The sequence below is a fragment of the Strix uralensis genome, chromosome Z, assembly GCF_047716275.1.
Source record: "Strix uralensis isolate ZFMK-TIS-50842 chromosome Z, bStrUra1, whole genome shotgun sequence".
Lineage (NCBI taxonomy): Eukaryota > Metazoa > Chordata > Aves > Strigiformes > Strigidae > Strix > Strix uralensis.
In genome coordinates this window covers 99,722,844-99,734,816 of record NC_134012.1, presented here as the reverse complement: position 1 = coordinate 99,734,816, position 11,973 = coordinate 99,722,844, and the positions used below count along the sequence as shown (strand labels likewise).

Sequence of the window (11,973 nt, the reverse complement as noted above, 5' to 3'; positions counted from 1 at the left end):
CTTTGACCTTGTTTGAGTCCTAATCTTGCTCTTGGGATTGTATTGAAACCTCCCCCAATATTGGATCGGGACAATCATTCCCCTTCCTCAACTGGACAGGGGAGGGAGAATATAACTAATGACTTGCGAGTCAAGAGCAGGACAGTTTAATAAGGCAAAAGTGAAGGAAAACAGAAGATTTTATTCTCTACTTCCCATCAGCAGGCAATGTCCAGCCACTTCCCAGAAAGCCAGGATTCAGTACACACAGCAGAAGACAAACATAAAAACAAAGGCTCCCCGCTTCTCCCTCCTTTCCCTGCGCTCTACTGACTGAGCAGACGTCATGTGGTGTGGAATATCCCTTTGGTCAGCCTGGGTCAGCTGTCCCGGCTGCGTCCCCGCCCAAGAGCTTGCCCACCCGCAGGCTACTGGTGGGGGAGTGGGTGTTGGAGAGAGCCTTGGTGCTGTGCCAGCACTGCCAGCAGCACCCAAAACACGCATGCCTTATCAACACCTTCCTAGCTACCAGTGCAAAGCAACTGCGAGGGCTGCTACAGGGAAAAATTAGCTCCGTCTCAGCCAGACCCAATACAAGAAGACTTCACTGATTTTTACGAAGCCCTTTATTTTTTGTCTTAAGGCTTATAAAAACTGTTACTCAAAACCAAAGTGTTTAAAACTTTACATATGTACAATACAAGAAATAAATTATGCTTTAAGTCATACAAAAACCACAATATACAAATAGGGCTTTGAAACCACTCTAAGCATGGCACGGTGACAAGTCACAGATACTTACCAAAGGCTTCAGTTATTGAAGCCTTTGCATAAAACCGTGGAAAAAAAAAATCCCCAAATGTGCTTGCTTTGGTTGGATTGAAGCTCTACAAAAACTCAAAGAATTGCAGGCCTCAGAAGGACTTGCTAAGTCTTCAGAACTCAGTGCACCATCCGTCAACACTATTTTTTGAGATTGCCTTTCTGCACGTCAAAAGTTTAAGAGTTGTTACACCAAGTCTCCTTCTAAAAAGAAAAAAAAAAAAAGAAAATAAATCTAGTTCACCTCTGACAAGGTCCGCTCTGCTGTAGCAAACAGGACAGCTATAGAGTCTGTCCAACTCAGAGCAAAGCCAAGTTCACCCAGCACCAAGGAATCCAACCGGGATGTTGTGGCAATGAGGGTAGGCTGTCATCTGTTTGGCTCAGTTAAATACTCTGCACAAAAATAAGGTCTTAATTTATGCACTGGTACTACAACAGCATCTGAACAGAGGCGAACACATTCTCAGTAGTTAAAAGGAGTGGTGCAAAGCTCTCCTGAAGCAGTACAGTTCATTACCTTCCTCCTCCCCTACAGTCAGTAGAAGGGCAGCTGTCATTTGCCTCTTACAAAGGGATCCACACGTGGGACGGGGCAGTCTCACTGCAGACACCCACTGGGGAGCAAGAGGCAGCTGCCAACACCACTACCCACCGTCTGCACCGTGTTCTGCCCTAGGTACAGGGAGGACGGAGTACTACCTTCTTATAAGGTAATACACAGAGATTTCAGCATCAGACAGACACAGAACAGACTACTTTTAAGGCAAGCAAAGGACAACTTGAAGTTAAGTGGCATTGTGCTTATCCCCACCCCTCCCCTAAACATCCCCATACACTTGACCTATGCTGGTCTCATCTTCCCACAGCCCACAGTGCTACTGGACCCACAGGAACTCCTATGCTAGATGCTAATTTTTTCTTGGCAGCTCTGTCACCAACAGGCTGATGGGCAGTTAGCATGGTTATCCTCTCAACTCCACTGGCAGGCAGACCAGAAGATCATTGCTGAGGTCTAAATCTGTGAAGATCTCATCTGTAGTCCTGGTTAATGGGAGCAGGGCAGGAAATGCAGCGTGTAACAGGTCAAGATAAGGTTAAATGCACAAACCAGGCTTCCTGGGGAAGGGAAAATGTAGTTTTAGTTATTCTAGGTCTAGGACCACAGTTCATCAATAGCTTCTCAGTTTCTTGCATCTGATCCAAAATGTTTTGTCCTGAAGAGCTAGTTGCTTTAAGTGCTACCAAGCCACATTTTCACCAGAGCATCTTGCCACCTGTGTGGTCTTCATGCATACAGGTTGCTCTGCTGTGAGTCTTTAGAGAAGTCTTCAGAGTGAATTTGATACAGATCTGGGAAAAGCAGAGAGGAAAAAAAAAAAAATCTAGTTAAACACAGACATTAAGAGGAATAATAAAGAAGTCCTAACAAACTCTGGGACACTAAGAACAGGTTTAGACAGTACAGGTTGGTATTTTATTCTGTCAAAGCAGCACTTTGCCCAGTAGCTACTCAATGAGAGCCTGAAGCAGACATTATGCACACAAGTAGGCTACAACCAGAAATTACAGGTCTTGATGCTAGACTCTGCCTGTTCAGATCCATTCAGGGTGGACAGATGTTTGCAGACTCAGTCTCCAAGCAGGGAACTGTAATCGTCCAGTGACTTGGCAGGAATGGAGAGCTGAACAGCAAGTAATTGCTCATGATCTCTGGGAGGAAGGATAGTTTCCTAGAAACCATAGCACGTTGGAGCTCAGATTTGCTCCTCTGCCTCACGCAAAAGCTGTACTCCCAACGACTAGCAGGAAGGGCACATCTGCCAGCAATTCTGTTTTATGGAGGTTATTGAGTAGCATATCAAAACAGTCTTTTATTGTACCTGCAGGAATATTTACTTGATCTTTCAAGGCTTGTGGCAGAGCAACAAGTTTTTGCACAGGGGTTTCATTCACAGAATTGTTTGCTACTGTATGGAGCACAGCTTGCTGGTTTCTGCCAGACCTGGAACAGTACCAGCTCACATTTCTGAGCTGAGCTCAGCCGTCCAAGAGAGCTGTGCAAAGCACGACTTCCACAGGACTTTGCTAGCCCTAACAAGCACTTTGTTTCCAGATTAGAAGTGACAAAGCTCTAGGTTTACAAATTGAAGTTTAAGAGAGCCCAAAAGGCTGGGCTTCATCTGAAGGAGACTATCATTTAGTCAAATGAACAGGGAATTCATTAAAAACATGACTAGAGGCAGCCTGAAGCAATTAAGCTGTCACTGCTGGGACCAGACTTACTGGAAGTCATGCTCTGAGGACTGATCCTAGGTGTCTGGAAAGTCCCCCAGAAGTTAAGCAGGGCTGAGATGCTCTGGCAACAGCTGAGTCTGCTCTCTCCTGAACCAGAAGAGATTAGCATAGCCAGAGATGAAGTGGTAGGAGTCAGCACTGTAATACCATGGCAAGTCCTCAGCTGTGTCTTGCTCATGCAGTTGAGCTCAAACTTTAACCAAGAGATTTCTTGGAAGCTCAAGATCTTCTACCAGGCTGAAACAATTGTTAAGGCAATCCCCCACACTCCAGTTTTCCTCTGTTTTACAGGGCAGTTAATAGATGCCTCTAATTATCTCTCCATTATCGCATGGATCTTGGGTATTGGTAGCACCTCATTTTTAGCATCTATCAGAATAGCAAGCAGACAAATTCTTTAGGCCCAAGGATTGTGTTAAATCAATTTGCTAGTAAGCATGCAAAGGAGAAAGATGACAAACCAAGATCAGAAGTGAGGATAACATCACCTAGTTGGTAATAGTTAAGGCATACATGAAAATTAAGTCTAATACCTGGGAATCTTGGGTTAGAATTTATTAACTTTTTTGAAAGAAAAAGAGGTTCCAGCCTAAACAAAAAAGAAAAGACTCCACTCATCCCAGCAGAGCCACATACATCAGACAGGATTTTTCTTAGCTGATTTTCCCTACCTTTTTTGCCATTCCTCCGTGCACTTCACAAACCAGAGCTCTTTACCAGGAGATATACGGGTTAGCTGGGAATCCTCCACACAGAAAGCAAACCTAGGAGGAGGAATCAGAAGTCCAGAGAAGGTACCTGTTGTCTCCATGATTAGCAAATAACATGCAATATGGATTGCAGCCAGTTCTAGGACAAGTTATTTGATTTGACATCCTTCCTGCGCAGCATCGTGGTACACCATGAGCCTGATAAATGGCTCCTTTAGTTCCTATGTTAATATTTTATTTGGGGATCTTTGCTTCTACTACCCATATTTCATCAATTGCGGAAACTAGGATGCAGAATACCTTACAGATGATAAGTGATGCTTATTTAAAGCTCTGAGAAATGTGGGAAATTGTCAGTATCAACTGCTGTTCTTTGACAGATCTGGGTTAGCTTTAGCACAACAAGAGCTGGGAGTGCAAGTGCTACGTGCTTGGCAGCTTTGCTTCTTGTTGGTTGCTCAGGCAGCTTTCCAGTTACAGAGATCTCAGAAGGGGCAATATAGTGCTTAAGGAGTTGATGTCACTGCGTTACTAGCTGCAGTTTTAGGTCTAGCTGCTTGTGCCAAACCAGCACATTATGCCTGCAAATAATAGCTATGCCCACCTATATTTCAGTATTTTTGGTGCTGTCAGTATTTTAATCCTCCAGGTACTGTCTAAACCACCTTGAAGTGGGCTAATTTAGTCCCCAAGGGCAGGCAAGACAGTGTCATACTATCTAAATAAAGCAAAAAGAACATCCCAGATCTGATCTGTAGTAACTACTTTTGCTTAAAGCCTAGTTTGCAACCTCATGCTGGCAAGTAACCCACTCTCCTGCACTATGAGGGAGCATTACCTGGCGACACTAAAAATGAAAGACAGCTTAGGATACCAGCTAAGTTCAAAACCCCAGCTTTTCTTGCTAGATTCTGAATATTTCTTCTTTTGATTGAAGTTTCCAGTCAGCTCACATGCAGTCTAACACAATTATTACCTCTGTTGAGTTTCCCCAGATTTCACACGTATACGTCTGATATGCAGTTCCTGGGAAGACTTCACCGGCCGATACCAGTAGCTCTTCAGCTCTTTCCACAGATCATACCATGACTGAGATGTTCCCTCCCAGGTGAGCTTTATTTTTAAAAGTTCACCCATGTCCTCTTCAGTATAGACCAGGAAGGTATTAGTAGCATTTAGGCCAATTTGATCAAGCCTGAAAAACAAGCAGAGACTCAACATTTCTTCCTTATGGAAGCATGCCAGGTGCTCATTCATTCCATGCAAGAAGTTAAACAGAGCCCTTTGCAGCTTATCAAGTGCTCCACGTTCAACTGTCACCAGTTAACTACTGATTAAACTAAAGAAAGTGAGCTTGGATAGCTGGTTCAATACAATGCATCACGTATTTGGCTCAGCTGTCCTTCCATAGCTTAAAGGTGAATTTCATGCCTTGTGTTTCTTCTGGGAGAGGCTAAAGGAGGTCAACAAAAGACCTCCAGAGATACAGGTGCTTTCAGACCATATCCAAATGGTAGAAGGGAAAAGCAAAACAAAGTACTTCAGCAAGGAGCCGTGAAGGCTTTTAGGTAGAGGACTGGGCACATCAAATTGCTTTTTCAGCAATAAATAATTAAATTACACAATGAAAAGTTTTTTGAATGGTGATGGAGTGAGGCTGCTGGGCTCAGGTGCCATGCTAGTGTTACCAGAGGGAAAAGAATGATGCCACTTTGTCTCATCCCAGTGGCCTTCTTAGGCAAACACAACAGGCCAGTTTACTTACATTTCTAAAGAGAGAGGTTCAGAGTCTCCATTGGTGCCATGAAGGGTAACGGAGAAAGTGGGATCAGCCTCTCCCAAGTTCTTGTAGCTGAAGACATGCATTTTCATCTGGTAGTGGTAGACTGGAAAGAAAGAATGAACTTTGTTGAGACACAACATTGCTCAGCATCGCTCTTTGTGAAATAGTGTTGGCTGGCAAAGGCTAGACCCTTTCATTATTGAGACATCACTGATCACTTTTTCCTGCCCTTACTGATTACAAAGTTGACATTTACACAACAGCAGCAGCAGGTCCACTCTGGGGAGGGCTCCCCAAACCTTACACTGCTCTAAGGTTGGGGTGGTCTGGCAAATATGACGTGTAAACTGTAGTTCTGCCCAAAAGGCAGAGTGTCCTTATGGCCAGAGTCCTGTTGATTGTTTTACATAGAGGGAGGAGCACACTAATGCCACAGGACAGCAACGCAGCCAGGAAACAGCAGAAGACTAATTCTTGGTGCTGTGCTGCTCTGAGGTGATGCTACTCTTCCACCTCTACATCTTTCCCAACACTGACTCTGGGAGTCTGCTCTTAGAGGTGAGACTATGCTCTCTCTAAGAGGGGAAGCGTACCTTTGAACGGCATGTCAGCTCTTGTTTTTAAGTACATCTTGCTGTTTCTTTTGTTCCGTATTTTCCTGGCGTTGTAGCCAATGCCGTTGCAGCGGTTCTTCCGGCAGCTCAGGCAGATGCCCTTCTTGAAGCGACTGGAATCGGTGCATTGAAAGGCAAAGCTTTGTTTATCTTGGTTCACAAGGGAGTCCACAAAGAGGTGCACAGACCGCTCGTGTTCACATTTCACAACTTCACCGATTGCTAGAGAAGCAGGGTTGTAAGGGATACATTTTAAGTATTTGTCACTCCAGCAGACGGTAAGATATAGTAAGCTATGCCTACTTGTAGCCCAACTTGAGTTGACTATGGCCAAACGTGAACATTTTTCAAACGATATCAGTTCAAGAGGCTAGTGGAAGACACTTCAAGAGGACTGTTCACTTAATCGCTACCATAAAGAGAGCTTTAAAGAAGATTCTAGGTCCAGCATAAGACAACCGTAGTTTATGATCAGGTGTTAGAGTGAGAACATGCTACTTCAGAATTAAAAGCAGGTCTAGTTTATAGCAACTATCTGCAGCAGTACAGGCAGCTTAGAAGGAAAAAAGAGTTTTCAGTGCTCTTGTAAATCAGATCATCCCCCAGCATCAACCTAAGTCTATTTGTGAGGAGTCTATGGTGACCAGAGGCAAAATAAGTAATGAGAACTTACTCCCATAGGCAATTGCTCCCAAGACATCGCTTAAACCACAGCCAGGCTGGAAGTCTCCCCCATTGGGGTAGATGTCAACATGACCTACAGGCATCTGGATCCCAATGCTAACACCTAGTGTTTCCCTTGTGTAGGTGTGAAGGACATCCACAAAGTTAGCATCATCGGGGGAGAGGCGCTTGCTAGGGTCCACTCCTTCAAACATTGGGCCAGCCGGATCCAAGCCTGGTGTTAAGAGACAGTATGCAAAATGCCAGGTAAGAAATTGGGTTATTTCATACAGAATAGACCCAGGAGCCTGCTGCTAGCAGTCCTCCTAACCAGGTGCTACACAGACAGTCTCTGCCCCATTGCTGATACTGTCCCCCAAGATCTCTTCACCATGGGCTCACTGAGGGAACAAAGATGTCCCATACCATTTCTGGTATAATACAACCCAAGAGTAGCACCAGTCTGCTCTACAGCGATGGCTTCAGCTTGCCTGCTGGAAACAAGGAGCCTTTGCTAGGTGCCAGTGAAGAGAGACTTCAAGAGGTAGCAGATGACTGAACACCAGAAGAGGTCTAGCACCCACAGAGACTGCTGGTAGCCAAAGCTGCCTGGCAACATTCAGTCTATTTTCAGGCTGGACTTATGGAGGGCTAATACAAGTTTAAGCAGCAGCCACGTAATAATCCCTGCTTCTGAGATCCCATAATGGGTTTGGGATGTTCTGTTAATCGCTGAGCATCACCCCCAACCTGAAGCTGTGCTCCTGAGCCATTCCCGTTGACTGTTAGGTGATTTTCCTGCTTAACTAAATACAGGTATTTATTGCTAGGCTCTGTGGAATTCTCACCAGTGCCATGTTTAAGCACCTAATGCAACCCCTTGTACCATACCCTAAGTTCTCACATGTCGAAATCAGCTTTCCTCTGGAGTCAGAAGCACTCTCCAAGATATTTTCAGAATAAGAGGTTGGGGTTTGGGATTGGGTTTTTTTTTTGACCAAACATCCCATGGGACAAACTGCACCCAATAGCTCTCACTTCCATTAGTTTATGAGCTATAATTACAAAAACAGCATCACTCAGAGGTTTAGGATTTGGGTAGTAAGAGCTTGAGCTGGGCTTGTTTTGAGCCCACATTCAACTTCAAATATACTCAAGATCAGGTTGTCCTCTGAAAGGTTTTCATTAAGCCCCTCCTACATTTGGGGTTCAAAATTAAGATACTTTCTCATGTGAAGAGACCCATGCTCCCCACTGCCACTGCAGGTAGGAAACGTGTCATTTCTGAATGAGCAAGCCCAAATCAACATCGCAGCAACACAGGAAACGAGACTCTTCGGGGAAACTCTCTGCTGCTACAGAAAAGTAAGAGACTGCTAAAAAAGCCACTTGCCTGTAATTCTGCCTATTGTCCCATGGACGTGGTTACCAGCAAAGCCGGCAACGTGGGCACCCAGGCTGTACCCGATCAGGTGGACGTTCTCAAGCTGGAAGAGCGGGTTCTCCTGCAAGGAAAAAAGATATGATAACGTTTTTCAGAGCATGTGGCACTGCTCCTATCTGCAGGACTGAAGTCCAATTCTACGCAGAGACTGGAGGGAGGGGGCAGACAGGCATGCTTCGCTCTTTATTTCATCATGACAAGACAAGTTGAACGGTTTGGATGGCACTTGTGGTTTGCCCCCTGTCACAATACCATTTCAACCCCCGTGATGATATTCTTTGTTTGAGCAGCATCTGGAGCAGCCTCCCCCCCGGGGAGCTGCCAGCAGACCTCAGGACTGGCCGTGGACTCGAGTGTAACACTGTGGGTCTTTTCCTTGTTCTTTTCCACCCTCCTGCCGAGCCAACGCTGACTTTGAATGCCCAACTCCTGCGTTCATGTTGCTCAGACAGGTGGAAGGACTCCTAAACCTGAAGCCCACTACACCATCCCTGATCCGGGCACCCTGCAAAGCTGCGTCTCCCAGGAAAGCGCCGCAGCACTTGCTCACGCAAGGGCTGAGCACAGCGCCTGAGCTACAAGCCATCCCAAGCCTCAGGGGTGGGATTACACCAGAGCCTTCCCCACTCATGAGCCTCAGAGCCGGTGTGTGCCCTGTTCCCTTGTGCAACAGTCCCTCACGGAGGGTTACAACAGAGACCGTTCTTAACTCGTGTTACCTGTAACCAGTCGAGCAGCCTCGCTATGCTTTTTCCAACGATCCGCGTGTTGTTCACAGCATCGGTGTAGAGCTGGTGGGCGAGTGGAAGCCAATCCACCACGACCACGTTGGCATCCTTTTCCCTCTCCTGAAGAGCGGATACCAAGCTGCCCAGCCAGGTTTCGAACATGCCACTCATCTAGAAAGAGATTCAGGTGTTAGTTTCCAGCTCGCAGGGCCACGATTACACATTCACAGTTATTTGCATCCATTTACATATTCTGCTCCAGCTGTAAGCTCCTCTGCAAACCCCACTACCTCTCAGCGCTACACTAATGGTGTTAAGTAAAACAGGTTTTGAGAGACTCTGGATGTAATTAGCCACCTTGCCTTTTAAGGCAGGGGGGGAGAGGCATTCATTACCTTATCGCTCTTTTTCTCAAGTGTTTCAGAAATTCTGATGGATTGCAAAATTATTTTCCAGCCCTAGCACTGCTGTTTGCATAAGCCCTGGTAGAGGTTTTAAGTCCCCTGGTGCCACATGCTCAGCCACATCAAATGCAGAAGAAAAAAAGCTTGATCAGGTCTGCCTGCCCTCTGTTTCTTTATCGAGGAGACCGCGTAGCAGAAGTGAAGGCTGGGGACACACTGGTAAAATTACAGAAAGTCTGTATGGGTGTCAAGCCCAATGCCACCTTCACAGTGGTCAGTTAGTTGGATTTTAGGGAAAAATCTCAAGTTCCATTTATGACATTCACATTATAGAGATATGAAGTGATCTTGAGTGGTTGTGAATGAGTTGGGTGATTTCACAGTATGACCCCACCATCACCTTGCTCCGGAGACCTCAGGTGCAGCTACTGAGAGGCCACAGTGCTCTCAAAACATGAGAATTTGTCCCAGATCCCATATTCTAGAGACACAGACCGTGTAGAGGGCGGTTTGCTCTCTGAACCCTGAGCATCACCGAAAGCCGCGTGGGACCCTCCGTACTTACCGTCCAGCCGTGAATGATGAGGAAGGTTTTGGCTGTCACGTTGAACCCGCAGTCCTCCAAACAGCGGCGGTGGCCGATGGCGAGCGCGCAACCGTCCTCTTCGGCGTCCGGAGAGCGGCGGAGGTTGAACTTCACCTGTGGCTTCGCCGCCGGCACACGCGTGTCCTCCCGCAGCTCGGCGGCATCTGCAAACGGGCGGGAGGAGGGAGAAGGTTCAGCAAAACCCCGGCCTCGCCCGGGAGAGGGGAACCTGCTCCCAGGGCACCCCCCGACCCCCCGTGGGCCCGCGATCGCCCACCCACCTCCTCCTCCTCCTCCTTCCAGCCGCGCAACCTCCGCGGCGCACAAAGTGACGCCGGCGCAGAGCAGGAGGACGAGCCCTCTCATCGCTCGGACGGACGGACGGACGGAGGGAGGGAGGGACGGACGGACGGCAGCGGGGCTCGGCAGGCGGCGGGGCGCTTTAAGGGGCTTCGCGGGGTGGTGCTCGTGGCCCGATGGGGCCGGCCCTGGGCTACCATTGGTCACGCCCTCCCCGAACGTCAGGGGGGCGTCAACGGGGGCGTGGCGGGGCGTGGCGCGGCGCTCACGCGTGGGGTGGCGGGGGGGCGGCCCGCGGGAAGGGTCCGCGGGAGGTGGGAAGGGGATGGGAAGGGATGGGGGGGAGCCGTGTCACCACCACGCGGAGGTGTTTGCGAGGGTTGAGCCCGCCCGGGTGGTCACGGGTGGGTGCCCAGCGCTGTTACCCCGAGGGGCAGCGGGTCGGGCGGCCCCGCCGAGGGTCGTTTCTCGCGTGGGACAAGGGGAAAGGGTTGGGGCGGGGGGCGGCAGGGCGCTCCCCAGCTGCGCCCACGGGGTCGGCGCTAGCGTGGGTCTGCGGTTTCCAGCTCCACCCGTGGGAACCCCCTGGCTCTTTGCCACTCGGGGTGCTCCAGACCCCACGGGCACAAGGTACCAGCAGAAAGACATCACCCACTCACAGCCCATCGGCTTCTGCAGTCGCGTTAGCGACCCGTTGTGAAAAAATAACCATTTATGCCCACTTTTTTCTTGCCCTTTTTTCTTTTTTTGCCGGTTACTGATCCACAAGAAGAGATTTTATTCTGTTGCTGTCTGCCACATGCGGTGTACAGAGAAGAGGTGATGCTCCGGGACACATGGCTTTCCTGGTCTCTTTTCCTTCCCCTTCCTCTGCCCCGTGGCTCTTTCCCTTTCCCTCCAAACTCACAGCGGAAAGCAAGGAGGAGGCACCGGAGTCTGTGGTTACAAAAATGGCAGGAAAAAGGTGCAGGCAAGCGATGGGCAGATAGGAGGAGAAAAAGATGGAGGCCTAAAACCAGTCAGTAGCAAGGGAGGGAAATAATGGAAAATCAGGTATGGGAATTGCTTTAGCCCTCACTAGTGGATATTGATGGAGAGAATTAATCAGACTTTCCAGCAGTACTTTCCCAGGGTGCTGAGTTCCTACCACGCGCCCCTACGAGCCTCGCTCAACCCAGCCAGCTCCTGACTCCATGTGGGTTGGCAGCTGGTCTAAGTGATCGTTGTAGGTCCCTTCCAATTGAAATGTTCTGTTCTATTCTATTCTATTCTATTCTATTCTATTCTATTCTATTCTATTCCTAATCCTAATCCTAATCCTATTTCTATTCTACTCATTTTTGTCATAGCTCTTGTACACGCAGTAGGTTGTGGCTGGGGACTGCTGCTCTTCTCTCAGGGCTGGTTCCCAGAACCTCTTCATTTCTGACTCCGCAGAGTAAGTACATGTTCCAGGAGCTATTCGAGCACCTCCTGTTTCAGGAGGCTGGAGATGACGCCAGCTGCGTCTCCCCGGGGAGCGTGGGTTTGAGCAGAGCGTCCTGGGGATGCAGCCTCTCCCCCGCAGCTGTGTGGTCCCTCTTGAGGAGCAGCATCCTGACAGCAGGATGGCCTAAAAAAGAAAGGACAGAGGTTTCTCAGC

The 11,973-nt window shown here is 48.2% G+C and overlaps 1 protein-coding gene across 1 annotated transcript; it reads right to left on the bottom strand.

Moving 5' to 3' along the window:
• Nucleotides 1-587: 587 nt before the first annotated feature.
• Nucleotides 588-10,507, bottom strand: LIPG (lipase G, endothelial type). Its single transcript, XM_074856322.1, has 10 exons — nt 10,313-10,507; nt 10,011-10,195; nt 9,033-9,212; nt 8,263-8,374; nt 6,880-7,104; nt 6,186-6,428; nt 5,575-5,695; nt 4,786-5,004; nt 3,771-3,863; nt 588-2,154 (listed from the first exon to the last, which is right to left on the bottom strand). The coding sequence occupies exons 1-10, from the start codon at nt 10,395-10,397 to the stop codon at nt 2,133-2,135; spliced, it is 1,485 nt and encodes a 494-aa protein (XP_074712423.1). The 5' UTR covers nt 10,398-10,507; the 3' UTR covers nt 588-2,132.
• Between the last annotated feature and the right edge of the window lie 1,466 nt (nt 10,508-11,973).

Excerpts from the sequence above, each read along its gene's own strand:
- LIPG (XM_074856322.1), bottom strand. The coding sequence starts at position 10,397 with ATGAGAGGGCTCGTCCTCCTGCTCTGCGCCGGCGTCACTTTGTGCGCC. Across the intron at positions 9,213-10,010 it reads TCATCATTCACGGCTGGACG|ATGAGTGGCATGTTCGAAAC; the intron begins GTAAGTACGGAG and ends ATCTCTTTCTAG. Across the intron at positions 3,864-4,785 it reads TCTGGGGAAACTCAACAGAG|GTTTGCTTTCTGTGTGGAGG; the intron begins GTAATAATTGTG and ends TCCTCCTCCTAG.